Source organism: Ricinus communis, chromosome 7 (genome assembly GCF_019578655.1).
Source record: "Ricinus communis isolate WT05 ecotype wild-type chromosome 7, ASM1957865v1, whole genome shotgun sequence".
Taxonomy (NCBI): Eukaryota; Viridiplantae; Streptophyta; class Magnoliopsida; order Malpighiales; family Euphorbiaceae; genus Ricinus; species Ricinus communis.
Genome location: NC_063262.1, coordinates 28,942,313 through 28,970,149, shown reverse-complemented (window position 1 = coordinate 28,970,149; position 27,837 = coordinate 28,942,313). Strand labels below are relative to the sequence as shown.

Genomic DNA, 27,837 nt, shown 5'->3' with positions numbered 1-27,837 from the left:
TGATGATAAGCCTTGTACTTAAATAAGCTAATTAGTATAAAGGAATTTTCTTGATATAAACCATGTGCTTGTCAACGTGCCCGAAATATGCTCAAACCTGAACAGCTGGCTCCGTATTCTTTTTGAATTATCTAATTCTCAGGCTATGATACTATTACTATGTTCTCTTCCTTTCTATGGTGTTCTTGGTTGATACACCTCAGACGATCCTGATTGGCTAATTGGTGGGTCCCGGAGGTTTCTGATTGGCCAATTTCCCACTTTATACATCATTCACCCATCTTACTTGAGCATTCATTCTCCGTAGACTTGGAGTCGACTTTGAATTTGTTACTGGAAAAATAAAGGTCAATGTACCAGAAGTCTCCTTCATTCCACTTTCAAAGACTGCCCTTGCTTTTGCACACAATTACATTGTTCTGTTCCGTGCTTATTATTGCCCGGATTAAGGTTCGGTTCTCTATGACTATAATTTATTCACTCATTTTAGCTTCTTGGAAATGTCTGGTTTGAAAACTATCTTCCTTTCTGTCCTACAGACAATGTGTTGCTTTGTTCCTAAATGGTAAAAGGTGCACGGAAATTTGAAGGGTTAAGCATGTGTTCACCTGTCATGTTATTTCCGTTTTATTTTGTTTCCCACATGAAACTTTATTTCTTGGGTAAAATAATATTGCCTAAATTACTGATTAATAATACTCGTATGACAGTAAATAATCGCTAAATTATTGGATTCTGAACCTCTTATTAGACTGACTACTTTGTGTTATATATAGAAATTATTTCAACTGTCAGCCAAAAAGAAAACATTCAAACTCAGAATTCTTAAGGTTTCTCTTTTGGGAAATGTCTATCCAATGCAAAAGAAAGTGCAGGGATGTGAAAATAGCATCAGAGAATTAATTGTATAATTGGACATTGCAACGTCCTACTAAATTCTCATTGGCAAAGACATTATAAAAGTGGGTTCCATGACATAATTAACCAATCAAATCAAGTGTAAATTGCAAAATCCAAACTCTGCTAATTCTGGTCAGACAGTTAGCAACCTAATTGAATTCCCACCCGACTCACACCCCATTTAAAACGCCAAGTCCAAGTCCATGCCACCATGGTCAATGGAACAAATGATGGCAATGCCTTGAGTGGCATAACTGTAAATAAACTGGAAATCCCATGTCATTTAAGTATGGAGCTTCCTATAACTAGTTGCTAAGTGGCTAGCTTCTGTCAATAGCAAAGAAAGCACTGCCATTTCCTCAAATGGGGAAACTTTCTTTATCTGAGCTGCTTATTACACTGATTAAGCTTCTGCCGGTTTTCTGTCTTTTTGTTCAGTTCTCAGTTGCTGAGATCATTTTTGAGGAGAAATTTGATGGTAACGTTCTTTGTTCTCTTAAGTTTTTGAAGTTTGTTGATTGCTCTTGTTTTGACTTGCTTTCTTTTTATAGTTCAGTCTTCATTTTTTCTTAACAAAGTTCAGTCTTCATTAATGTTCTTGAAATGTTATCATTGGTTGAGACACCCAAGAAATGAAATTCTTGAATTCTGTCTCTGTCTCCGTCTCCGTCTCTCTCTCTCTCTGTGGTTTTTTTAATGTCCTTTTGCTATGTCATCAACTGAAAAATCTATGCTTTCCTAACTAACTCGTGGCAGTTAGTGGTTGTTGCTTTTTGTGTTCTTTGCTCTGTTTGGTTGTTGATTAAATGGTATAAAGAAGGAACGAAAGATTTGAAGGAAAAAAAAGTCAAAAAAAGAAAAGAATTTTGTGATACCCTTTCAGTTTACTGTTGACGCAAGTGTTGATTTGTATTACTTTTGTTGCGAAAATGCTGAAGTTTGCAGTAAAGATAAACAAAGATTTCATTTCGAAATCAAATGTCTTCCTATCTCTATCCTGGGTATTTCTTGTTTCTTTTTGGGTTGAAAACTATTGCAGATTGATGATTTTGATATGGAGTGACACTTTGTTTTGCTAGCCTTTTGTAAAAGGCAAGTTATTTCGTAACATAAGTTTGATAATTGTGTGTTGTATCTCCTTTCAACTTGCAAGGACTTGAGATAAAGGGAGCTGAAAGAAAAAGTTAGGAAATTTTGACTTTTTCTAAAGTTAATTTTTGTCCCTTCGTTTCTGCTAATGACTTTGTGTCTGCCTGAACTTGTGTTGCTCCAGAAGCTTGATTTACTGCGGTTCAACCTTGTAATCAGTTTGCCAAAGACTTGAACTCATAGCGTTTATAGAGACCTTTTAAGCTCATATTCCACTATATAATTGATATGTAATATTTCTTTTTCTTACTTTTTGTGGGAAAAGATGGGTGGCAAAGCCGTTGGGTTAGATCAGATTGGAAGAGGAGCGAAGGCAAGGCCGGCACATTTAAACACACTGCGGGAAAGTGGTCTGGAGATCCAGATGATAAAGGTATATATGCTCTCACCATTTTCAGTTGGTTGGATACCAAAAAGATATTTTCTTTCAGTTGCCTTTTGTATGAATGGATCGACAAACTGCATTCCCATCTTTACATAGCATGAAAGGTTGGACTTGAAAAAAGGGGTAATTCCAATGCTCATGGCTAAAGTGATCCTCATAATATAATTTTCTATACTTACAATAGGGTTCAAAAGAAGCATTTTTTTCTTTTCCCTTTTAACCTTTTGAGCATGAGCATACAAACACCATATACTTAGAGAGTTCAAAGGGAATGTACTACTTAGTTTGATATGGTTTTCAGCTGTGTTAAAGGGAATAGAGTTCGATCATTTTAGCAGTCGACTTACTATAATAATGACTTGGTAGTTTATTATCAAATAAAAATAATAACTTGGTGGTTAGTGATTAATTAGTCTCTTGCTTGGATATGTACTGTCCACGGGTTTGTAAGTCATTGGATCCGAATAGGTTGGCCAACTGTAGATGGGTGAATCCAGAAGCTTCATTTACACTCTTTTATGTTGACTTTATGACCTTGACAATTGAAGTAGGAAGTTGAGAGAACGAACAGTGCAGTTCTGTATAATCCATTGAATTTATGCCTTTTGATGTTCACTTTGTTGCTTTTTGCACCAACTTAGTAGAAAAGGGTTGTTTTTACCTCTGATTTTATGCATTGATGTTTACTCCTGATTTGGATTTTTTTAGGTATTCAGACTACTAATGACGCCAAGCATTTTGCAATATCTGCAAAGATACCAGAATTCAGCAACAAGAACAGAACATTGGTCCTCCAGTATTCCATAAGGTTTGAGCAGGACATTGAGTGTGGCGGTGGTTATATCAAGCTTCTCTCTGGATTTGTAAATCAAAAGAAATTTGGTGGAGACACTCCATACAGGTTTTTCTTTTATCTATATTTTCATGGTATCTACACCTTTTTGTATTTCTTTTCGAAGAAGTTCTCCAAAATTTTCTCGATTGGGTTGTACCATAAAAAACTATTATCAGAGTGCAATTTAAAACTGTCAGTTGGTTATCAATCTGCCAAAATTGTACGTACTGCAAAAATTTGGAATTCCTTAACAAAAACATTATCCGAGGCACATATGATTTTATTTTCCTGTTCTCTTTTATGTATTTTTTCTTAAAACATGGTTACCAAATATGGTCTTCCTAAGGCTGTGTATGATTGGAATCAGCTCACAATGGGTATTAGGAACTCAAGCCTAAGGCCATTGTTGTACATAAATAATGTCCCATGTTAACAAGTTAAGGTTTCACTTAACAAAAACCAAAACCTTCTTGCAATTTTGGACTTGAGGTGGTTCCTTCAATAATGTCAGACGTATTTTGTTTTTGCCATTTGTTCGAAGCTTGCTATACTTGTTCTTCTTGTTTTATGCATTTTGGCCTATGTTTCTGAAATGAACATACATTAGCATATGGGTCGCCTAGCTCTTTCATTACCTCTAGCTCCTTCTTTATTGGGCCCCATAGATGTACTTGTTTTCCACTTTTTTCTTCCTATCCATTGGTTTCTTTAGCTTAGGCTTGTGCTAATATCAATTTTTTTGGGCTGCAGTCTAATGTTTGGACCAGATATATGCGGCACGCAAAAAAAGCACCTGCATATCATACTCTCATACCAGGGTCAAAATTACCCAATCAGGAAGGAGTTAGAATGTGAAACAGACAAGTTGACTCATTTCTACACATTTATTCTAAGGCCTGATGCAAGTTATAGCATCTTGATTGATGGTCGGGAAAGGGATTCTGGAAGCATGTACACTGATTGGGATATTCTTCCTCCAAAAAAAATTAGAGATACCAAGGCGAAAAAGGTTTCATTTTATGTTCTTAGAATCTTAAATTTGTCTAGTTTAACTTTGTGAAAAGACAAGAAGTAGATATATTTTATTCACCTTGGGTTGGAGAGTTTTATGGTTTACCCCTTAACATATCTGTTCCCGTTTCCTTTAATAGCCGGCAGACTGGGATGACAGAGAATATATAGATGATCCAAATGCTGTGAAGCCTGAGGTACTAAACCATCTATTTTCTTATCAGCCTTCCATGCTGTTTGCTATTATAATGCACAAACTACATGGTTAATTTTTGAGTATTTTGACATTGCAGGGATATGACAAGATTCCAAAAGAAATTCCTGACCCAAATGCGAGAGAGGTTAGTTGCTTTACTTATGAATATAGTTATTTGATAAAAGCTACTTGTAGTAGAATATTTACCTGGCTACTTTATGTTCATGCAACTACTTGGCCAATTGATGTGCCAATTGTGCACCCAAGGACCTGCTCTGGTTTGATGTGTAGTACTGGTGTTATTGTATGTTTGAATGTCTATGGGAGCCGCGACAAAATAAAGAAAGCTAATAAGTCATATTTTCTTTCTCTGATTAGCCTGATGATTGGGATGATGAAGAGAATGGCATTTGGAGGCCACCAAAGATTCCAAATCCAGCATATAAAGGACCCTGGAGGCCCAAGGTATTAATTAGAGCTTGAACCTTTTGCTTTATGTTTAGTTTTCCATTGGTGTAAATTTTTCAGATATTGGCAGAGAATCAAGAACCCTAATTACAAGGGGAAATGGAAGGTTCCTTATATTGACAACCCAGGTATTCTTTTGTTCATCTATGTACTTTTCCCTGCCATTTCCATATAGAAATCATGAAAAATTTTGGTCTTAAGGATTTATGATAAAGGGCTAATACCTTTTTTTCCCTCTCTAATATCTCCAGAGTTTGAAGATGACCCTGACCTTTATGTGCTCAAGCCCATAAAATATGTGGGAATTGAAGTTTGGCAGGTATGAATTTATCTAATAAGCTAATTTGGACTTGCCCTGATCTTCATGTTCCAATCAGTGACTATTTCTAAGATGATTCGTTTCTTATATTCTGGAATGCAGGTGAAGGCTGGCTCAATTTTTGACAATGTTTTGATATGCGATGATCCAGAATATGCAAAAGAAGTGATACAGGAAGTATTTGCCAATAGGGAGGTCTGTTCTATTCTGTGATGCTAGTGGAAGCTAGTTTCACAATAATCACATATTAATTACTTCTATGATGAGATTCAAATCATTTAAAGATTTTGTATGCCAACTTAATCTATTGGAATTACAGATAGAAAAAGAAGCCTTTGAGGAAGCAGAAAAAATTAGAAAAGCTCGAGAGGAAGAGGTTATTTTCCAGAATATTTAAACATTTCTTTTGCTTCCCTTTCAAGCTTTACATTTCATCAATTAATGATTTCTGAGTACTTTGAGTCCTTGCATGTGCAGGAAGCTCAAAGAGCTAGAGAGGAAGGTGAAAGGAGGAGAAGAGAAAGAGGATATGATCGACGACACCGAGACAGATATAGAGATAAATACAGAAAGGTTTGCACCTAATATGCCTGTTTCCATTCTATTTTTTTTCATTTGTGCTCTTCTAGTCTTGTAGATTTCCTGATTACGTTTCTTATATGAGCTGAAAGCAGAAGTCTGTATCTCCATGATACAGACTTCCCAGAGTATCTTTACATTTGTTAGAATCATAGCAATGAATTTTGGCATCCTCAATACTACTCTGCAGTTTATAGTGTATTTTGTGCCTCACAGCTATTATGTCTAATTTTGTTCAATGATACAAATTCTAACTTAATTAACTTGTTTTGCAGCATTACATGGACGATTATCATGTAAGTTCAAACCTTGTCTTATTTATGGTGTATGAATGTTGTTCACTTCTAATACCAACACTACTGAGTCTCTTCTCTAAAGATGTCTAAAAGGATTAAATGGTTTCTCCTGCGGAGTCAGGCTGATCATTTAATTGCTTTCACACTGTTATTGCTTAAAACTTTCTCTGCATAATTCTTGGCTTTTATGCATGGCCGAGTTTTCCATTTGATCGTCTAGGCGGCAACTAGCTATACCGATCTCACATGATTATACAACGAATGAAGAATTGTGGTTGTTATGCTGCTTATTCTACACTGACATAAAGCAACTCAGTAAACATTCATAGTTTCTTTTTATCTCATCTGAATGCAGGATGAACTGTGATTGGTTTTTATCTTCCCCTACTGCGTCCTAGTCTCTGCAGCCAATGGCCTGGATTCTGCATCATCTACAAGTACATTGGATTAGTGTTTTCGATCTTCATTATTCCACAGCTTTCATCTGTAATTCTACTTACATATATTGAAACAATAATTTATATATGCACTTTTATGCATCAACCTTTGTTTGGCGCTGTTATGTATTTTACTACAAAAGTAGCACTGCTCTTAGGTTTTTTGACAGCCAAATACTCAAATACATTAAAGCACAAGAAATGCATTAGCAGAATTTTAAATTTCCAGAAATGCTAAGCCAAAATTGAAAGGGTCATCTCCTATTCCAAAATTAAATGACATTCTTTAGGACATTAAACTCCTAGCATTTTCCTCAATTTTATATATAATATAATTATGTGGTTCGACCTTTTTTATTTTAGTATGGCTATTATTTATCTTTTTTATTAGAGGCCTAGTGAATTTGGATTATGCAACATCTGATAATGTCTCCGATAAAAATCTGTAAAAAAAAAAAAAAATTAATTTAGAAGAAAATATAAAAATTGTAAATATTAAAAAATATTTTTAAAAGATTATACAAAAATAAAATAAAAACTGTATTTATATATGATAAAATGTTTAATAGTAAGAATATAAATAGACCTTAGTTATTGCTTTTTAGAATTAAAAATTAAAAACTGACCAATTAACTAAATTCTTTTAAAAATTAACGTTAAAATCGAAACAACCATTCGACTAATTGATTTTTCTGCTTCCATTGGTCTGTTTTTTCAATCTATTCATTTGCTTGGCATATTGGAGGAGATTATGATTGGTCCACTTATTTATTTATTTATATTTTTAGTTTCTCCTTCATGGGTCCACTCTGGTTGTACTGCTGGTAAAGAATACAAAATTAGGTCCACAAACAACTATTCTTACCAAAATAGAAGAAAACTACCATTAAAAGGAATTATTTTAGTTAATTTCTAAAAAAGCTTCTTCCGAGTCAGGACATACCTTGCACTTGCACCTGTTAGCTTTTATAGTATAACTTAAGCCATGCAAAGATGTAATAATAACTTCACCTACTATGACAGGTTTCATGGTGTCATTTCTAAAATAAGAGATGCATATTTGATAAGTGTCATAATATATAACTCAAACTGACATTTTAATTCCTTATTGGTTAAAAGGATAACATAAGCAATCTAAACTAGATTTTAATACCTTAAAAATAATGTCCATAGGCAGTTTTACTAATGGAACATGAATATAAAAGAGTGAAATTCTTCTCTCAATATTTTAATTTTTGAAGAGTCGGTACTGTAATATTTGACATCGCATATTTCATGGATAGAAGAAGGTTAGTATATTTCTAAATTTATTTTTAAAAGTTCATGTTTCTTCCTAATGAACTTCATTCACTCTTTTAGTTTTATATTTGCTATCTATTCGATTTTTACACTATCAACAGTCTGTTATTGTATGAGTTTTATTTATAGATTTAATATCTTTCGTATATAATAAATTACGAGAAATGTTATTGCCTAAAATTATTGACTTCTCTTTAGGGATAAAATACTTTTAGGTGTGGTAATATCAATCCTTTAAGTTAATTTTTTTTCTTTTCTGTTAATGTCTTGTTTGATATAATTTGAATTTTGCTTATCGTTTATTTATTAATTTTAAAAAATAGTTATTCTCAAAAAAGAAAAATAAAAAGAAGAAGAAGGAATAGTTTCTTTTTTTTTTTTTTTAATTTACAAAATTTCACTTTCATTAGTCATTTTTTAATTATAGACAGTGGAGACTTCATTTTGAATTATCTTGTAGCATGAAACAGTTCCATGGCAAATGTTTAGCATAGTAAGGACTGTGAAATGAAGTTTTTGTATTTGTTGCCAATATGATTCACAAATGACAGGATAAGAGCAGGCATTGATATTCCTGATGATCCAATACTGAGCAACATGTACGACATTATGCGTCTTAGGAGGAGGGTTCGGGAGCTGCAACAACAATCAAATGAGCTGCAACAGAGAATGAGATTGATCCTGGTACGTACTTAAGAAGAGTATTATCTATGTACACGGTTCTTTCTAATCTATATGAATACTTTATGTTTAGTCGGAATGGCGTCAGAACTCGGCTGAAAATAATGAACTCAGAATGCTTACTGACGGAGTGGAACGTCAAATTCAAGTGCAAGACGGTAAGAGTGAGTTCCATTATGCTGTCTTTTGCATTCGCCACTTTTTCATTTTCCAGACCATATTGCAATCTTGTCTACATTCTGTCAATGTTAGCGCTGAATGGTTCAATGGAGGACGAGATAATGGTGCTAAGAATGCTAATTGGACGACAACAGCAAACTTTCGACCCCAACAGTGACAACTCCTTGGCTTCTGAGATCCAACAGATTGACGGCAATCAGAATGTTAGCCTAGAGCTGAATCCTGATAACCAGGTTCTCAGGATTGAGCAGAATCCTGATGGTCAGGCTGTGATCGGGAATATGAATAATCAGGATGCTAATGAAGGTCACAATTCCGAAAATCAGAATGTTGAGTCAGAGCAAAATCCTGAAAATCAGCCTGAGGCAAAGGAGTGAACATCAGTACTGCCGGAGATTATATATGTCAGAGATGAAAAAAAACCTATCTATGCATGAATAAAAGGAGACAGTTGATTATGACTTTTCTTGTTTGAGACTTGATTTATTTTCAGTTCAATCTTTGCATGCTTGGTCCTTTTACAGCTCTGCTTTCTAGTTCTTTTTAAAAAAAGAAAAACTTTTAGCAAAATACTGCTTTAAATAATGCATTTAAGTTTGATTAACATTAAATTAAGATAATATGTAGGAGACCTGATTCTGCAAGAGTTCACATAAATAGGAGGTTAGTGGCTTTCTAAATACGTAAACAAGATAACTTCCTTATTCAAGTCCATGAGCAACTGAATTAAAATGTAAATAAATGTAATGGAAGTAAACATTAGCACGTGTTCCTACTGAAGTAGTAATCAATCATTAAAAAATAGCTCTTTAAGTACTGTAACTACAATTGCTATGGATGATTTAACATTAAGGAAACCAAAATTCTACTGCTCTAGGCTTTGTCAGAAGTAAAACTTTCAGGACGCTTTAAATAAACCCATCATCTTCTTCTCACAGCAGTACTTGGCCCTCGCTGGACTGCTCCTGCTGGCTGCCCACCTGCCTGGCCGGTCGCTTGTTCCTCGGGCATATTCATTGCTTGGGTTATGGCATTCATCACTATGAGTCCAAGAGGAATCATGTACATCCACTAAAACAAAGAAACTAAATGAGCATCCGAAGATAAATATAATTTTCTTTATCTTGGGCGTGGCTAAGAATCATATGGACAGAGAGAAAGAGAGACTATGTGTATACAAAGTTAAACATTAATGAACTCACATATTTAGCCCAGAAGGACCTTTCTGGTGGTGCAATAGTTTCAGCCTCTCCATTTTCTCCAAGGGTCTCCTCAGTAAATATTGGAGTCCTGACAAAGGTACAATGTTAAGAGATTTAAAAATATCTGAGATACAAGTATGTCAGAATAGCTGCGGAAGGAAAGCATTTGAACATGGAAAATTGATAGTTATCCATGGTAAGTCCTGAAGTCCCACACTCACCCACCCCGAATCACAAATAATAAACTAATTAAAAACAATAAGTGGAATAATGTACAAAATTTTGAGGCAATGTAGAACCAGAAACTTTTAAACTGCATGGATTGTTAATTATACTGTGCCACAAGGGTTTTGATGAACCAGATCTCAGAACTTTCTGACATTGATTGCAGCTAAAAGAGTGTTTTCATATGTAATTTTATCATGTTACTACAAGTATTTTGGATGACAATTACATTGAAAAAACTTTAATAGTTTAATAACTTAGTAAAGAAGAGAAGCATACACCTTCTCCAACATGGCAACAAGAGGCCCTAATGCTGCAAAAGAGAAGAATGAACGAAGAAGATACATTATCTTACCTCGGGGCCTGTTCACTGCTCTTCAGCACTGTATGGCTGTTGAATGACCATTTTGCAGGCTAAAACAGGAGATTGAAAATTGCAAATGAGAGTCAGTTTATGACATTGAAATATGAAACCTTATAATGAGAAAACTTCGTCAACAAAAAATTGCTTGAGCACAAAAGAAGTCAACCAAGCTTGAGTGGCTTAGAGAAAATAAGATGTCTATAGCTTACAGCAGCACAAAAAGAATATAACAAATTGGTCAATGAGTAGGAACAAGAAGCTTTAGGTACTTGACATGGCACGTATGTTAAGAGCAGATGTGCAACATGTCAACAAACTCCAAGTCTCTCAATAACAGTAATAAAAAAAAAAGAAAAGAAATTACAAACTTTATAGATGCTTTCGGGGAAAAAAGAAAGAGAAAACAAGGAAAATTCAGATTATCTTCTGCTCCTAGTTCTCAACATATATGAACAGCTAATCTCACTCACCAAATTTGATTAGCATTCAGATTTCAGAATACATTAGCTATCTAGTTCTGAGGCTTAGCTAATTACCAGAGAATTGAAAGAGCAAACAGAAAGAAATTTCCAGCTTACAAGTTTCATTTGGCGAGGGTATGGGCATGCCCCAGGGGCACCATAATTGACAGCCAAGATATTAACACCTTCCTGCAAATACAAAAAAAAAAAAAAAAAAAAAAAAAACAGAGCCTCATTATTTAACATCTCAATAAAGCAAGTAATGAAGGATAAGGACGCAGCATTCTTTCCAAATATTGTCCAATGACAATTCAATTTTCCAACTACTTGGGCCGCACTAATAATAAACTCCCATAAAAACCCCAGTAGGCAGCAGCTAAAAATAAGCCTATATGGGAGAACAAGCACATGAAATTTTAAAATGAAGCAAGAAATGACAAGAAATCAGAGCTGAGGAATTCACCATGTGTATGACAAAATGCTCATCCAGACCCTCCCGTGGAAGACACCTCTGCAGTAAAATGGGAAAAGAAAAAGAACCACATAATTATTGCTACATGGAATTGGAATTGAAATCCATTATAGACTAATTCCAATAAAGAATAACAATAACAAGCATATGCAGACTAGTAATTCGGTAACATATATAAAATCAATACCATTCCCTTTGAAATTACGTCTGCGAAATATTAAAGCGTAAAAATATGAACACTTACTGCTTTCACTGATGAAACAACATAATCTCTTCCAGGTGGACTCAATACATTAGACGGCAATCTTATCTTGTAAAACTCATCTCCAACCAGCAATTTCTAAACAGTTTACAGAAAAATAATTTAGCAGGTCACATAAAAAAGTCAAAAATCAATTATTTAAAATTACCTCAAAATTTTCCTTTTCCACATCAGTAAGGGTATTTCTAGAAAATCTTAGCTTCGTGAGTGTCTGCAACAGAAGTGAGCAAAAAGGAAAAATCACAATTAGTTTAATTCAAAATTTAAAATCAGAAAAAACGACAAGTAAAAAAGGTTACCTGGCTGCCATGGTTCCAAGTTTTGAGGCGAGCGGAAAAGGTACCGGCGGGGACAAAATCGGAATCACCAAAAGCGTGTTCGAGCGTGAATTGGATCTTCGAATCCAAATCCGGATCGGAAAACTTACGTCGAGTAGTTGTAGGAGTAGGTGATGATCTGGTGGTGTATGTAGAATCAGAAGAAGAACGCGGTTGAGATGATGCTCTTCCGATGCCAACAAACTCTTCGTCGTCTACTAGAAGCTCATCTGATTGAAAAGCAGTTAAAGATGCAGTTAAAAAGCAAACAGTGAGCACCAAAGCAATCAATTGTTTCATCATCGTCACTGTGCTCTTCCTCTTCGCTAGACCACCACACCAGAGTTTGTTTTGAGGCTGGCTTTTGACCCTTTTTGCTATTTGGGCCCTGTTTAAGATATTTTGCTAATTGGGTCTTCCATTCTTAATTTATTTGTTCTTTTTGTTACTGAGGAAGGCACCTGAAGAAATAATAGCAATACAAAGGGTACGCAGGTAAATATCTATAATTCTAACAATGACATAAGAGTAACAGTCATCTTTTTTTAGTTTAGAATAGCAAATATACAAAGCTGTGAAAAAAATAAAATCTCTTTTGTAACAAAACCCTAATCTCACTCCATCATCTCTGCTACAGAGAGAGGGAGAATTCTATTGAAAGATGGACGCGATGAGGAAACAGCTGGATGTGCTCATGGGAGCCAATCGAAACGGCGACGTAAGAGAGGTGAATCGTAAATATTACGATCGTGATGTGTGTCGCATGTACCTGGTTGGCCTTTGCCCTCATGAGCTCTTCCAACTAACGGTAAATAAAGATTGTCCTTTCTGTTGTTGTTTTCACATCAACTCTAGTGCTTCAATATCAGAAATTTGTTGAAATTTGTGCGTTTGGTTTTTAAGTACTTTGAGCAAAAATTTGTGCTCAATTATTTTTTTCGTTATGTCTTGTTTTCTTTTCTTTTCCATTTTTTTTTTCTTTTTTGGGCATAAGAGCTGGTAAAAGTTTAATTTCTAAGTGCAGATTTGAGGTTGGAATCACTCATATACTGAGCCAAAAATAAAACTGAGTGGCTCAGTTGAAAAGCATATACTCAACTCCGTTAGAAATTATGCAACTTTATATACCTAGTTTGTTTGTGTTTTTACCTGGCTTTTATTTGATGCGTTATTATTTTAAAATTAGTTGAGATTTTAAGTTGGGGGTAGACGTATTCACAATATCTGTTCTGGTGGGAGTGTGCTGTAAGGCTCTTAATTAAGTGGATCTGTGGCTCTTCTTGGAGTCCATTGGCGTATGCTGATGTTTAACGTTGTTACTGCAATTTTTTAGAGTTCTTACTATTGTTCTGAGCTAATATGTTTGTTTAACGTTGTTATTGTGTTGTTTTTTGGTTTTAGAAAATGGATATGGGGCCATGTCCTAAAGTCCATTCGCTGCAGCTGAGGAAAGAGTATCCTTTGTCAGTTTTCTGTGTGCATGCTTCCATGCATTTGACTATGACCAGTTTAAGGAGCCAATTCAGTCAAATTTATCCAGTTGCATATTAGCTTCTTTTCCTATATGATTCTTTAACTTTACGTAGATATGACGAGGCAAGGGCCAAAGGTACTGATAACTATGATAGAGAGTTGGAGGATGTAATAGATCGGCTTATTGTGGAGTGTGATAAGAAAATCAGTCGAGCTCTTAAGCGTCTTGAGGCTGAGGATGCAAAGGCTGCTATTGCAATATCAGTTTCTGAGGTTACACAGGTGATGTCAAGAGTGTTCAACATATGGCTGATCATCTTTTGGTTTCTTGATAGTTTTATTTAGCAGAAAGCAATTCTTTCTTACAATTGCAGAATCCAGAGATAATTGAGCTGTCAAAGCAGATTAAGGAGAAGTTGAAAGAAGCTGATAAACATGGTAAGAAATATGGGAAGTAGTTATGCATTGTTTTGATGAAATATTTTGCTCCTAATATATTTTAAATTAGTTTTCTTAACTACTCCTTGCTTTCTCAACAGTAAGTTAGTAGCCCTTGTAATACTTGTCTAAAACTCAGAATGTGGTAAAATTTACATGGAACCCTGAAAAGGGTCGATTTTATTAAAATAAGGATGTTAGTTGTTTAACTGGTTTTGGAAGGCTCCTATTGTAATTGGCATTTGAAATTGAAAAATCATGACTTATTTTCTTGCATATGTAAGTTGATAAATAGGTCACTTTGTTGCATATAATATTTTTCAATATTGACTTCTGACTGGTTAAGAATCGGCTGAAAATGAACATGAGGCTTGAAGATTCTCAAATGTTTTGATATGTCACCTTAGACGAGTTAATCTGTCTCAAGTGGTTTGTATAATGCTTGTATTCCTAATGAGATAAAATATTGGTACACATGCACAGATCTTGAAGGCAAGACAGACTTTAAGATTCAGGCTTTGGAGGAGGTGGAAAAACTCAGAACAGAAAGAGCAGAGAAGCAGGTATCGATTAGCTTCAGTAGGCTTTGAATCTGTAACAATTTGCTGAAACTACCACTGCTATGGTGTTTACATATTTTCCATACTTTTTTGTCCTTTGAAAAAGGTTTTCTAAAAACTAATGTGTAATGCTCTTGTTATAGTCTGCGCTACTTTTGGAAGCCTTCAACAAAGATAGGGCATCTTTACCTCAACCATTGCCAAACCCACCACCATTGGCACCCTTGCCTGTACCTGCTCCTGATCCTCGTACCCAGGAAATGATAAATGAGAAGCTGAAGAAAGCGGAGGATCTTGGTAAGCGCCTACTTGAACAAGTATTGTGAATTATATGTATGTTAAAATTGTAGATAGTGAGACCAGGACTGCGACCTTTTGCCAACAGGTTAAGGAATATAATTTCTTAGCCTGGTTACTTTCTTTGACCTATTATTGCCTTCAGAGAGATTTGCTTTGTGAATTATACGTGTATGTTATTGGATAACATTGGCCATAGATACGGATGGAAATGGTTGTATAGCACTCCTCTGTAGGTTGAATTGTTTCAGGAATATCAACTTTGCTAGGCTCTATTACATTAGACTTCTAATATTTTATATTTCTGTTTCTTATTAATTTAGGTTAACAATGTTTTATCTTTTAAAATGTTCTACTTCTACGTTTTGTTTCTAGTATTTGTTTTCCATGTGATTTTCAAGTCCCTGTGCATTCTTCAGGCGAGCAAGGAATGGTAGATGAGGCTCAAAAAGCATTGGAAGAAGCTGAGGCACTGAAGAAGGTTTTGAATCCTAATATTTGGTTTATTAGTTTTGTGCTTTTCTTCCTTATTTTAATTTTCTTTGCCAGCCCTTTTAATTTATATGTTCCCCTCAATTTGGTTTATTTACCTGTTATTACTTCTACTTATTTTCTTTTCAGCTGCCTGCCAGGCAAGATCCTGCACTGGATTCCTCCAAATATACTGCTGCTGACGTGCGCATTGTGAGTCTACTGCATACTTTATTGTTGGTTGTTAGTGGTATCTTTGGAAACCAAGTTGAAATTGTTAAACGCGATCAAGAGCTTTCTAGGAACTACATAACACTTTATGCATCACTTACAAAGCAATTTATCCAATGTGTTTCTATACCCAATTGCTTTGTAGCAAATTTTTAATTTACACATCAAAGTATAATTTAACTCTTATACTTAATGTTTAAAAGATAAATGCTACTGGGCCTTGTCTACTTTGCTAAAAAACTATCATCTCATTCATTGCTGCATTTTGACAATCTAAGACCCTCTTTAGACACCATTTTTTCAATTATTTAAATATTGCTTCTATAATTAAGAGCAACATATTTGCAGATCAACTGTAGCATTAGTGGGAACTTTATGCATATAACAGGAATTATAAACAGATATCATAATTGTGATATATTATCTCACATGTATATGCTCCGATGTTGTATTGACTGGTTGGGTATTTGATGTTGGAGTTGTCTGGTCATGCAGTTGTGTTTGTGTTTTTATCTCTTAGATTCTAGTACATGCTTGATTGTATTCCCTAGAAAACCTTCGTCTTATTGTTGTTAACATTGTTTCAGACTGATCAGAAGTTGCGTGTTTGTGATATCTGTGGAGCATTTTTGAGCGTATATGACAGGTATAGTTTGACCTTGTTTTTCCAAATCTATAATCTTTTGAGCTTTCCCAAGGGAAACAAAAGAATTTGTATTTGGGTTCAAGTGGTTCAGCTTTTGATCCAACTATTATACCTCCTTGTTACCAGCAGGCTTTTGGGCCCAGTTTTACGAGGATAACTTTTGCAGCTAAAGAATGTGCGTCTTTTTCTGTTTTATATGCTTGCAGATCATCATTAGTTAGAAAATTATGGGGCCATTTACTATAATTTTATCTGTCAATCTCATAGGAGTTCATTGAGGCATTTTAATATTTGTTTCTACTTTCAGTGATCGACGTTTAGCAGATCATTTTGGAGGGAAGCTTCATTTAGGCTATATGCAAATCCGTGAGAAACTAACAGAGCTTCAGGTATGGAAAAAATCATATTGCTTTATTATATGTTTTCATCTCATGCATTGTCTTTCTTGTGTTAGTTTCTTGGTAGAAAATGGTTAAGCAGGAAAGTACATACTAAACATGCTAAACTTCATTGCGACTTTTTTGATCCCTTACTGAATATCAGTTAAAAATAAATGATTACTTTGTTCCCTGTATTACACTTTCAAGGAATTGACTCATTGATATGTTATGCTAAGTGGGTAAAATCTTCTATTTTACCTATTATGTCTTTGGGATGTCCTTAAGTTGGTCTTGTGAATATGTTGGTTCAGGTGCTGGTATTATGTATCACATTCTTCTAAAATGATTCTCAGTTAGTATGCATCTGTGAGTTTTTCTTACCTCAGAGAAGAAGAATAACATCTTGGTTTCATCCCTTTTAGATTTAGGACTTTTAAACACAAATACCCTTTATAAAAGGCATGTCTTTCTCGTATTACTTATGCTAACCATGCGTTGTATCCAGTCTGATCTTTAAACGCACATCGCATACTATAACTTCAATGATACTTTTCTTAGATGATAAAAACACATTGGATGCAACCAATAGGGTTAAAACTAATTAAAGTTTTGTTTTATTCATAATGTTAAAATATGAGTTGGCTCCATAAGATGTTGCACAATAGTCAAAGAACATGATAGTTTTTGTACTTGGTTAGCCATGGCGATTCATAGTTTTTGTGATCTGGTTATTTGCATTATGAAATTTCTTTGAGATTCAAAATCTTGTACAATTTCCTTGCCAAGCTGGAAATGTAATAGCATAAAAGTAGGTATAGGGAAAGGATTGGGGCGAGATCTGAGTAACTTGAATATGAATTTTTTTTGTGTGCATGCTTTTCTTTCTTTGTAGAAAAGAAAGGTGCTTGATGCTATGTGAGATCATTAGTAAATATTCAATACATGGTGTGGAACTGCTCTGCTCTTCAAACCTGGTGGTCATGCTTATGCCTTCTTTTAAAGACCTGTTTGCATCTATATATATATATTTTTTGTCATTGTTCCTATTGAACTGGTAATTCATGTTATTAAAAGAATCGTTTTCAGTAGTTCTTCCTTCATAATTAATTTTTCAGGAGGAGAGAAACAAGCTCCGAAGAGGTGATCGGCATGATGATCGAAGGTATCATTTTTTAGATACTTATCTGTTAACCATCTAATTCCTGGTATTTCATATATTTTCAGTAAAAATAACCCCCTCAATTCTTGAATTCATTATAATATAGATCAAAAGAGAGAAGTAAAGACCATGACAGAGAATCATCCAGGGATCGAGACCGAGCGGGAAGCCGCGACCAGGAGAGGGATTATGATCGTAGGAGTAGAGATCGTGACAGGCATTATGATAGAGATCGTGCATATGAACGGGAGCGTGATAGAGATTCAGATCGTTCTCGTAGTTATGATTCAAGAAGCCGCCACAGGTCGCGCTCTCGATCTAGAGAACGTGCTAGGGACTATGATCGGCACAGGTAATTTTTCACCCTTGTGATGTTGCTTATTAGGCTGTTGACTATTTGTATCAATGGCTTCTTACCTTATCTGAAAATTTTATTTTGCATCTGAACCTTTCCAGCTATCTTTGTGGTTTTACATGAGATAATGAAGTTATCGTTTTCAACCAATTTTGTGCATCATATATGTGAAAAGAGATCTATTATGCATTTGCGAAAGTAGGAAATGGAAGTAAATTATTGTTTACAATACTCTGATTTGAAGATTTTGTTGTTGGTAATATTAAATTAATATACTTATGTATCTCTTCAAGGCTTGAGGAGAAAGAGATCTTGTCACCATTAAGAATCATCAATCAATAGTATTATATTAATCATTACGTTTTATTCTTTTTTATTCTTTGGCAGGCGCTACGATCGTTACTAAGGGCTCTTGCTGTTGAGCATTTTGGTATGAGAACTCGTGTTTCTTTTTGCCTAGTTTAATGAACTTGTGGATTGAAGAATGATGTTATGTGTTTCTTCTGATATTTTTAGTGGAGTTTGATAGTACTATTATGGTGGGCATACCAACTACGCCATAAATTTTCTTGACTTGTATGTTTAAGAGGTACGCTTTGCACTTTTTATATAAATACCATGTCCTGCTAATCTTTAAACTTGGCTCAGTTCTAATACTCCTAAACTGGAAGTTACTGATCTTGTGCAAATTGAATTGGGGCACATGGTATATAGATGACTATGTTGCCATTGGATATAATTTGCTTTTGCATTTTGTTTTGAAGAAAAGGGGAGAGAAAATGAAAAGCAATCTCTTCTTCTTACCACTTGAATTAGGAGCCAGGTCATTTGTGTTCAATTGTAAGTAGGACCTCAGCCTTTTTCTTTGGAGATAAAAGAAAAGAAAAAGTTCTGGACTTGGGAAACCTGCCAACCTTTTATTTAACAATTATTTCCAAAGTTTTCTTTTAAAAGGGGAAACAGGTAAATCATTTTGTTTTTCTTTTCCCCTCCCCCCCTGCGGCACACATCTTGTCTTATATCTTCAAGTAGCTGTGGGTTACAAGCTCAGCCAGCTAGTTATTCTTTCGGATGTCTAACTACTTTCTGGAGTGCAGCCTAAAAGAGTATTGATAGTAGCAACAACTTATGGGTACTTTCTTTGCCGATTGTTGTTTTGAGGTGTGAAATTGTTCCTTATCAAGAGAACTTGTCCCATATGCTATCCCGGCTTTGGGGGCATGGAAGTGTTTTTGCTGATTTTGTATGTAATGCAACTGTTCAATGATATATTGAAGTTGGAGAAACTCATTTGAACCCTATATTTTCTTGAAATAAAATTCTCAAATGGTTTTTGAGCAAAAACTAGCCACTATTGGAATGAAATTACCATTTGATTACACCTTTTGTTCATTCCTTCAATTTTATTATCTGTAAATGAAACTAATCAGATCCACCTAAGAGTAATTTTGGTAACTAGGAATTAAGATTCATCTTAAACATCTTGGGATTTACTTGGGTTTTTCCCATTAGTTTCTTGGATTTACTAGTTAGTTACAGACAACCTTTCATACCAATTTAATTACAATCAAACTTGAAGGGCTTGTGCAAAATGTTATCATTCTTAAAAAAGTTAGTTAAAAAAGGTTAGGAAATGGACGCGGGACTCATGCCTCGTGAATTTATGTAACTTGTTCATATAAGAAACTTATTTAATTTATTCATAAAAGAAGATTTAAAAGAAGAGAAGAAAGGATCTTAATATGTAAAAATATAAATTTGAATTACTACAAAAGGATAAGGAAATAATATTGGCCAAGTCAAAACCGTACTTTTAATATTTCAACCCAGTAAAAATAAAAAATATATATAGATATTTCTGATATTTTTGAAAATTCTCGAGAAGAAAAGGTTCATGTCATCAGTTTAAAGCTCCAGTGCTGGTGATGAGCATATGATAGGTGAAAAACGAAAATAAAAAATAAAAGATTACGGTTGTCAGTATTACTGGAGTGCCCAATAATGTGTTGGTTTCATATGTAATTGTAAAGGGACCGTCCTCCTCCCTCACTGATACTAGTAGCTTCAATACCAGTAGTAGTAAATTAGAGAGGAAATGGCGTCTACTTCATTTCTTCGCTTGTCCCCAATTCTCCCCCCAAAGTCCCTGATAAAACCCTATCTTTTCTCTTCCTTAACTCCACCTTTACCCCTCTCTCTCAAGACCCCATTAAAAACTACCCACCTTTCTCAAAAACCCACCACTTGCATGTCCTACAATCCAACTCCCGCAACAGATCGTTTAATCTCAGCCGTTGCTTACACTCTCCCCTTTTTCAATTCGCTCCAATACGGCCGTTTCCTTTTTACCCAATACCCTTCTCTCGGTTTTCTATTCGACCCTTTAATTCCTCTCTTAAGCCTCTATAGATCAATCCCCTATTCTAGTTTTGTAGCTTTCTTTGCTCTCTACTTGGGTGTTGTTAGAAACCCTAGTTTTAGTCATTATGTTAGGTTTAATTCAATGCAAGCTGTCACCTTGGATGTACTTTTGGTGATTCCTTTGCTTTTGGCAAGGATTTTTAATCCTGGTCGAAGTGGCTTAGGGTTTAAGTTGATGGTTTGGGGTCATAATGCTGTGTTTTTGTTTAGTTGTTTTTGTTTTGTTTATGGGTTAGCGAGTTCTGTTTTGGGCAAGACTCCTTATTTGCCGTTTGTTGGTGAAGCTGCTGGTAGGCAAATTTAGTCAACTAGCATAAACGATTGGTCTTCTAATGGTATCTTCTCCATGCGTACAAAACGATTGAAGCACGAGGTACAAGTGGCTGAAGCTCTGAAATAATGAGGCTAGGTTGGGAATGTTCCTTTTAGGGGGTTTTTTCTTGACTTTGTGAGTAACTGAGTTTATGTGTACTCTTAGAGTCTCTTTGCAAGCTTATCTTTTAATCATGTTTTTTTTTTTTTCCGTTATGAATGTTATTGCGCATGAATTATGAATGAACTATTTAATTTGATTTTGACAAAGTATTTATCTATTTTATGCTGTTCTGATTTTCCTATTATTGCCTTCTAAATGTGTACAATGTGCTTTGGGTAATCAAGAGAGACGGGTACCTTGAAATAAATAATTGTTCCGAAAAGGGGGGTACGAAATAACCATAACGGATGCGTCAGAAGGACGTCAAGTGATTGATATTCCATTTTCACTTTAACGAGAAATGTTATAAAAATAGACCACTTTATGAAACTTTTTATCAGGATGGGAATCAAGAAAATTCGAAGTTAGAAATATTGATAGAAAAAAAAAAAATCTTTTCTGGTTTGAAAAACCTCTTGTAACTATTCTTTTTGACTCGAAACGTTGAAATAAGTCAAGAAAATAAATAAATGTTTCGTTTGTGTCTCTTTTTTCTTTTGGTTTTTATTTGCGGAATACATAAAACAAGTAGCTGGGCAGCTTCTTCTTCTTCTTCTTCTATCATGCCTCTTACAAGATATGATTTATTCCTTAGTTTTAGGGGTTTGGTCACCCATGATAGCTTCACCAGGCATGTCTATGCGGCTTTGAATCGATAAGGAACATTTGCCTTTGTGGACAATGCAATAGATAGATGGGATGACATCTTGCCGGCAATCGTGGAAGCAATTGAAGAATTGAGTATTTCTTATTTTTTTCTCCTTATTTCCCCTTCATATCTGTTAGGCCTGAATCTGCACTTGTTGAAGAAATATTTCAGGTTGTTCTGAAGAAAATAAGGCGTTCATACTGGAGTGATTTTGAGTTTCCGTTCTTGTATTGATTCTTGGTGGTGGAAATGGGACAGAAGAGGTCACTATTCTGTAGAGAGTGGCTATATACGTCTCACGATTAATGCTTATGGAGGTCTTTGGACGAGGATTTGGGGCCTGAAAGTTCTGCCAAAATTCAAGCTAACATTGTGGAGAGCTTGTGTTAATTGCTTGCCCACTTTTAATAACCTTCTTTTCCTTTTCCTCGGCAGTCTTATGTTTTTCATCAAGCCCTCTCGTGAATTCAAAAATGAGTGTGGAATGGATCAGATCCTTGTGGGTGCTTGAGAGAAGAGTTGCAGTTCCCTCTTCCTGTCTGTCGTAGCTCTTCGGAATCTGTCTGCCACACTCTTGGTTGATTGTGTTTTTACTAGAGAATGTTGGCAGGTTTCCCAAATTGGTTTTTGCCGGGATGATGGCGCAGACATTTGTGATGGCTTAACTCTTGAGTTCAGGCGTTGTAGTAAGGAAGACTGTGATGTGGTTACAGCTATTATCTGGAAGCTTTGGACCTGCAGGAATAATGTGGTCTGAAGGTCTGATTGTGGGTTGCTTTTACTTGGTACATTCAAAGATGGAAGCTGGCTCAAACTACTGTAGGTATGGAAGGCAGTTGCAAGCGTATTCAGCAGGATGCGAGATGGGTACTCCTCCCAAAAACTGGATCAAATGCAACGTTGATGGGGCTCTCTTTCAGGATATAAGCGAAACAGGTGCTGGGTGTGTCCTAAGAGAGCGACGGTTCCTTTATTGCAGCAAGATCAGTTGCTATGCCTGTCCTAAGCGAATAATCAATGAGATCAGTTGTTTAAGGTCTCTTTTATCCGAAGGTCAGTGGACCAGGTCGCCCACTTGCTCGGGCGTTTGGGATTCTATCCCTCCCACTTTCTTGTTAGATGTCCTGAATTCAGATTTGCAATATTATTTTCCATCTTAGTTTCAAAAGAAAAATCCACAAATTGAACATATTGAACCATTAGTATATGCATAGGAGTAGAGGATGTTAGCATTATAGGGAAGACCACAATTGCCTAGAACTCGCCTCCAACTTTTAAGGGTTTTGTTTTGTTGACTAATGTCAGGGAAGTATCATTAACAAATGATGAACTGATTATTCAAATAACAAACGATGGAAATACAAGTTTTGGCACGTTCAATTCAAGATCAACTTTTTTTCATGAAGTATCTTTGCAGTAAAAGGGTTTTCATTGTTCTTAATGATGTGGATAGTCTTGAACAGTTAGAACTTTTAGTTGGGAAACATTGTTGGTGTGGTGCTGGGAATAGGATCATTGTGACAGTAAAGAAAGAAACAAGTTCTAAATAAAGTTGACGAGGTTCAAGTCCTACCTGCCCAAGAATCTCTTCCGACCTTTTCAGTTGGCTTGCCTTAACTCGAGCTATTAAATAATGTTGCTAGCTACGCTAAAGGAATTCCAATAGTACTTCAAGGTTCTGGGACCATCTCTATATGGCTTGGAGTTCCGTTTAAGGCCTTGTATCTTTGCATTAGGTGGAAATGCCAATTCAAATCCAACTCTGGTAAAACTGGGCTTGCATCTGCGCACTGTCAGTATTAGCCACCTAAAATCATAGACTTACGATATTTTTTGCTGAAGTCTATACTCTCCTGAAGCGATACTTAATGATCATTGGTTCAACAAATTTATTTTTCCCATATCCTAAAGTTATGTTGACGCCAAAGAAATGCCAGATGGGAGTCCTCCGGAAGAACCTCTGCCACAATCTACAGAAGCCTCCATCCTTTCTGATACAGACTGCTTCAAGGCTTCCTCCTCTCTAATGCCTCACTCAGTCTCTTTCATTTCTACTCGACGCTCTACTCCTTTTTCAAGAAAGAGAGCCCTCTGCCTCTTTAACTTCTGCATTCTTATTGCAGATAAAAACTTAAAAGATCCGCAATTTCTCCCTTTTGCTTTGATCATTTTAAACATGCTCTTCAAGATTAACTGTTTATTCGTCTTTTTTTTTTTTTTTTCTTCTTTCCAAATTTAGATTCTAGTTGTTCAGTTTGAAGGAAATGCATGCCCTATGAAGCTAAATTTGGAAAGTTAAACTTAATCGTTTGGTACTCATGCACACACACATAATAAGGTGCTGTGTTCTTGCAAGCAGTTAGATTATGATTGTGAAAAGAACTTCCTATTGAATATTTGTCCTGACAAGCTTAAACCATTGACTTGTTGGGTCCTTTTGTGGATCCTTGCGACATGCTGGATCTTCTTGGGTGAAAATACATTTGCTAGTCAGTATCTTGGAGGTATAGGGGGACTCTTTTTGCAAACATAGAGGTTCTCCTTTCTCGCCTACGGCAGCAGCTAAGTGAAGGTGATCAATCTCTGACCATAAACTTAGCTGGCTTGAGCAGTCAGTAGATAGAATTGGTTTACAAATCAGTGCCCTTCAACTGGGTAGGAGACCCTTTTTCGGAATGAATCCAATGGTATGGAGCGACGCAGCTGCTGGCATATATTTCCTTTCTATCATCTGTATGCATACAGCTTCCACTTTGCGGATGAAACATTATGTATGACGAGGAAGATCCTGTACTGGTTTCTGCTTCATATTTCAGGAAAGCATAAAACATTATATAGAAGTACTATGCAGCTCACTTGATCTTCATTTTATATATATATAGCTGACATGAGTTTGCTTCTCTTGATAAGTAAAATGCTCATAAATTTAAAATATGTATGAATACCTTGAAGTTTTCTTAATAAGCTGCAACCTGGACTGATATTGTGGATTTCTAACACGGTTCACTCCGAAATCCATGACCCCCATTACATGGTCCTCTCCGATTTTAGTTCAGAGGTATGGAGGTAGTAATAGCTTCCTGGCCATGTCCACCACGCCCAGTCCATATCAAAATCAGCAAGATAAGCCAAAACACAGGAATAGTAATGTTCTTCAGTCTGGCTCAAACCTCTCTGATCTAGACCAATTTCACCCACAAACATAGGAACTTGACTCTCACCATCAACAACAAAACCAGTTTGGTGAACGAAGAATTGGGTATTTGCACGACAGACCTCAGTTACATTTTCCATCCCCAAGTATTTCCCCACCCCCAATTAATAGAGTACCAATGTGACTCATACACTAACTTTTTTTCAAAGTTAGTACCCAATGACTTGTTCTTTAAGAAAGTAAGGTCACTAGCAAAACCTAACCCTGAAGCAGATATCAGTACATCTGGATTTGCCTTGTGAATTGTTGCTCCTGCTTCATTGATGTATATATGCAGTCATCCTCATTCTCATGAGGACCACACAGACCATTTCGTGTGCTTATTGCTATCACCTAAAATACAGAAAGGAGATCTTCAAATATACTACTATATAAAAGTCCCCAACTAAATTAATTAACAAAGATTGGGCTCTGTCAGCGGATGACGATGGTGGACATAGTCTTATACTTTACCAGTAAATATATATCTTTTATACTTTGATCAGAATTGCAAGTTCGGTCTTTGCTGTTCTTTGTGAACAAATATATGAAATGGGGGAGAGTTATTATATATATTCATATAAATACCTGAGACTTTCCCTTAAAGCGATTGGCTACCGTTGCTAAACCTTGAAGCCACTCGTTAGCATCATCCGGGTCACAGTTTGTATCAATTAAACAAATCGTTGGAATTCCGTTGGTGTTCTTTCCGATCTCTACGCATTTTACCGTCATCAACACTACAGCACCATGATGGTCTAGTTAACTGGTTATCAAGCACCACCATTACATTCTGTGCCCCTGAACTCATTAACCACAGCTTCGAAGGCTTGAACGAGGGTCATGCCTAATGTAGAAGGGCAGTACTTGGCTATTCCTGCTTTAGCATCTGTTAGGTTTAGTGAGTTAAGAGATTCTAACATAGTCCGGTTAGCATAGCGAGTGATATGTTGCCCATGTAAAACGGACACAACTGAAGTAATGTTCATTGGAGTGTAGCTGGGATACAATGTATCTCAAGGGTTTCTTGTCAAGACCCTCTGCTAACATGGGTTCCAAGTGAGAAGGCCAACTAACACAAGTAAGCTTCACTCGCTGTCCTGTTCTTACATCCATTATCCATCTCCCATTTATTGATAATGGCAAAGAATAGCAATAAGGGGTTCCAATAAGAATCAATAATGAGAAGAAGAAAGTGGTCACTGCTTGAAGCATTTTCCTTTTCATCATGAAAATTAAGTAGAAGATTTTGCCTTGGATTTAAAAAAAAAAAAAAAGAAAGAAAAGAAAACTCATGACTGACACCTTTGCCAATAGTAAAAAGAAAATTAAACAAGAAATTATAACAAGACTTATGCCAATCTTTGCATGGAGACCGGCTATTTCTCCCATTTGGTTAAAAACAACTTTTTTTTTTAGTCATTGTCTTTTTATGAACTGTCTAATTAACAGGCCAAATGGAAAAAGAAAAAAAGAAAAAGAGAAAAGAAAAGAAAATCTATGAGATTAAACCATTCTTCACTGCTCATGCAAACTGACACCATGAAATGCCATCAATCACAAACTTTTCATTCCCATTTGTCATCCAGACTTTGAGAATAATTGCCACAGGTATGTCAATTGCCTTGGAAGTAAGCAAAATGTTTGTTAATGCGTCACTTCTTTTGTGTCCACGTAATAACCAAATTGTTGATTATAATATAATTTCTTTCTTATTATTTTTCTTTTCTTGCTAATTTAACATCTCTCTTTCTAAACATATAATTACAATCCTTGTTAAAAAGCTATTATCTATCAGGATTCTCTAGTTTCAATTTTCTCTGATGGCAGTCTCCTTTTCTGCTCCTGCTTTTACTCTCTGTTTTTGGTAATGATCTTTTCTTGAACTTCTATATGTCAGGAATCTCTCTTGTTCTTGTTAAAATGACATTTCATCTCTAATTTTTACTTGAATTGTTTCTAATTTCAGGTGCTGATGCTGCTGTGTTTTCAGTCTCAAATAGATGCAACTTCACTATATGGCCTGGAATTCTAGCAGGAGCAGGAAAAGCTCAACTAATGGATGGTGGTTTTGAGTTAGAACCAGGTTACTCGGTCAATATCCAAGCACCCCAGGGTTGGTCAGGCCGTTTCTGGGCTCGTATAGGTTGCAAATTTGGGAGCTTTGGCCAGGGATCTTGTGTCACCGGGGACTGTGGCGGCCTTTTAAGATGCGGCGGAGCAGGTGGCCAACCACCAGCTTCTCTTGCTGAATTTACGGTAGACAGTCCAATTGATTATTAGGATATCAGTCTAGTTGATGGATTCAGCCTTCCAGTTTCTATACTGCCTTCAGATGTGAGTAGATGCAAGGCTACTACGTGTGTTTCGGACGTGAACCAGAATTTCCCTGCAATCCTACAAGTGAGATGGCATGGTCAGGTTGTGGCATGTAAAAGTGGTTGCTTAGAATTGAATCAGCCCCAGTATTGCTGCCCTGGTGCTTATGGTAGCCCTGACACTTGCAAGCCTACTAATTACTCCAACATGTTCAAGGCTGCTTCCTACTGCTTATAGCAATGCCTATGATGATCCATCAAGTATTTTTACTTGCAAAGGTGTTAATTATCAGATTTTATTCTGTTGAAAGTTCACATTAAATTAACGATGGCTTCCTATGCCATTCATATAAAAATGTCAAGTGTACGAATATTTGTTCCTTGGGAAACATTCAATACAAGATTACCATATTATTACACCAATATTTGTTCCTGATGTGATTATATACCATATCAGGTGGGCGTGGGCAAGAATTGGAATAAATATTGGTGAATTATATATTATGGTTGGAAGTCAAGAGAAGCATTGTAAGAGATAAAAGAATAAGTTATTGGTTATCTATATTAAGTTGTATACTAGTAGTATTAGGTAGTGTCCTATTTTTCGTTTACAAAAATAATATGTATCCATCTATTTGACATATCTTCAATGTCAAAGCTTCAGACTTGTTGATTTCTGGATCTGCTTCACTGCCATGACATATTAGGCCTATGTGATTAATTAATTAATCTT

At 35.7% G+C, this 27,837-nt stretch overlaps 5 protein-coding genes and 2 pseudogenes across 9 annotated transcripts; 5 read left to right on the top strand and 2 right to left on the bottom strand.

The window, feature by feature from the left end:
• The first annotated feature begins 1,202 nt into the window (after positions 1 to 1,202).
• Positions 1,203 to 6,681, top strand: LOC8274259 (calreticulin-3). The gene is made up of 14 exons (XM_002514771.4): positions 1,203 to 1,378; positions 2,315 to 2,422; positions 3,143 to 3,335; positions 4,020 to 4,278; positions 4,421 to 4,477; positions 4,574 to 4,621; positions 4,855 to 4,941; positions 5,015 to 5,072; positions 5,196 to 5,263; positions 5,366 to 5,458; positions 5,583 to 5,639; positions 5,741 to 5,836; positions 6,118 to 6,138; positions 6,494 to 6,681. Exons 1-14 carry the CDS (start codon positions 1,264 to 1,266, stop codon positions 6,503 to 6,505), a joined length of 1,272 nt encoding a protein of 423 aa, XP_002514817.2. The 5' UTR covers positions 1,203 to 1,263; the 3' UTR covers positions 6,506 to 6,681.
• Positions 6,682 to 6,819: 138 nt separating this feature from the next.
• Positions 6,820 to 9,196, top strand: LOC8274260 (bZIP transcription factor 29). 2 transcript variants are annotated; one of them, XM_002514772.4, is made up of 4 exons: positions 6,820 to 7,864; positions 8,426 to 8,558; positions 8,629 to 8,713; positions 8,808 to 9,196. In XM_002514772.4, exons 1-4 carry the CDS (start codon positions 7,851 to 7,853, stop codon positions 9,110 to 9,112), a joined length of 537 nt encoding a protein of 178 aa, XP_002514818.1. In that variant the 5' UTR covers positions 6,820 to 7,850; the 3' UTR covers positions 9,113 to 9,196. The 2 variants fall into 2 exon arrangements, with proteins under 2 accessions (XP_002514818.1, XP_015572181.1); XM_015716695.3 differs by having other exon boundaries at positions 8,629 to 8,719.
• Positions 9,197 to 9,502: 306 nt separating this feature from the next.
• LOC8274261 (ER membrane protein complex subunit 10) lies at positions 9,503 to 12,486 on the bottom strand. The gene is made up of 8 exons (XM_002514773.4): positions 12,021 to 12,486; positions 11,870 to 11,932; positions 11,704 to 11,799; positions 11,451 to 11,498; positions 11,105 to 11,176; positions 10,518 to 10,576; positions 9,938 to 10,025; positions 9,503 to 9,806 (listed from the first exon to the last, which is right to left on the bottom strand). Exons 1-8 carry the CDS (start codon positions 12,339 to 12,341, stop codon positions 9,657 to 9,659), a joined length of 897 nt encoding a protein of 298 aa, XP_002514819.2. The 5' UTR covers positions 12,342 to 12,486; the 3' UTR covers positions 9,503 to 9,656.
• Positions 12,487 to 12,580: 94 nt separating this feature from the next.
• LOC8274262 (U1 snRNP-associated protein usp106) lies at positions 12,581 to 18,686 on the top strand. Of its 4 annotated transcripts, XM_015716745.3 has the most exons (14): positions 12,584 to 12,846; positions 13,440 to 13,492; positions 13,625 to 13,793; positions 13,886 to 13,949; positions 14,433 to 14,512; positions 14,653 to 14,806; positions 15,226 to 15,287; positions 15,428 to 15,490; positions 16,096 to 16,154; positions 16,462 to 16,543; positions 17,650 to 17,696; positions 17,800 to 18,045; positions 18,436 to 18,478; positions 18,565 to 18,686. In XM_015716745.3, exons 1-13 carry the CDS (start codon positions 12,700 to 12,702, stop codon positions 18,452 to 18,454), a joined length of 1,245 nt encoding a protein of 414 aa, XP_015572231.2. In that variant the 5' UTR covers positions 12,584 to 12,699; the 3' UTR covers positions 18,455 to 18,478; positions 18,565 to 18,686. The 4 variants fall into 4 exon arrangements, with proteins under 4 accessions (XP_048233411.1, XP_048233410.1, XP_015572231.2 ...); XM_048377452.1 differs by having other exon boundaries at positions 12,585 to 12,846; positions 18,436 to 18,686; XM_048377454.1 differs by lacking the exons at positions 17,650 to 17,696; positions 17,800 to 18,045; positions 18,436 to 18,478; positions 18,565 to 18,686 and adding an exon at positions 16,284 to 16,329 and having other exon boundaries at positions 12,581 to 12,846.
• Positions 18,687 to 19,933: 1,247 nt separating this feature from the next.
• Positions 19,934 to 21,051, top strand: LOC107260927 (protein TIC 20-II, chloroplastic). The gene has a single exon (XM_015716805.3). It carries the CDS (start codon positions 20,144 to 20,146, stop codon positions 20,771 to 20,773), a length of 630 nt encoding a protein of 209 aa, XP_015572291.2. The 5' UTR covers positions 19,934 to 20,143; the 3' UTR covers positions 20,774 to 21,051.
• A 2,511-nt stretch (positions 21,052 to 23,562) lies between these two features.
• Positions 23,563 to 26,016, bottom strand: LOC125370746 (annotated as a pseudogene).
• An 18-nt stretch (positions 26,017 to 26,034) lies between these two features.
• On the top strand, positions 26,035 to 27,719 carry LOC8274265 (annotated as a pseudogene).
• Positions 27,720 to 27,837: the final 118 nt, after the last annotated feature.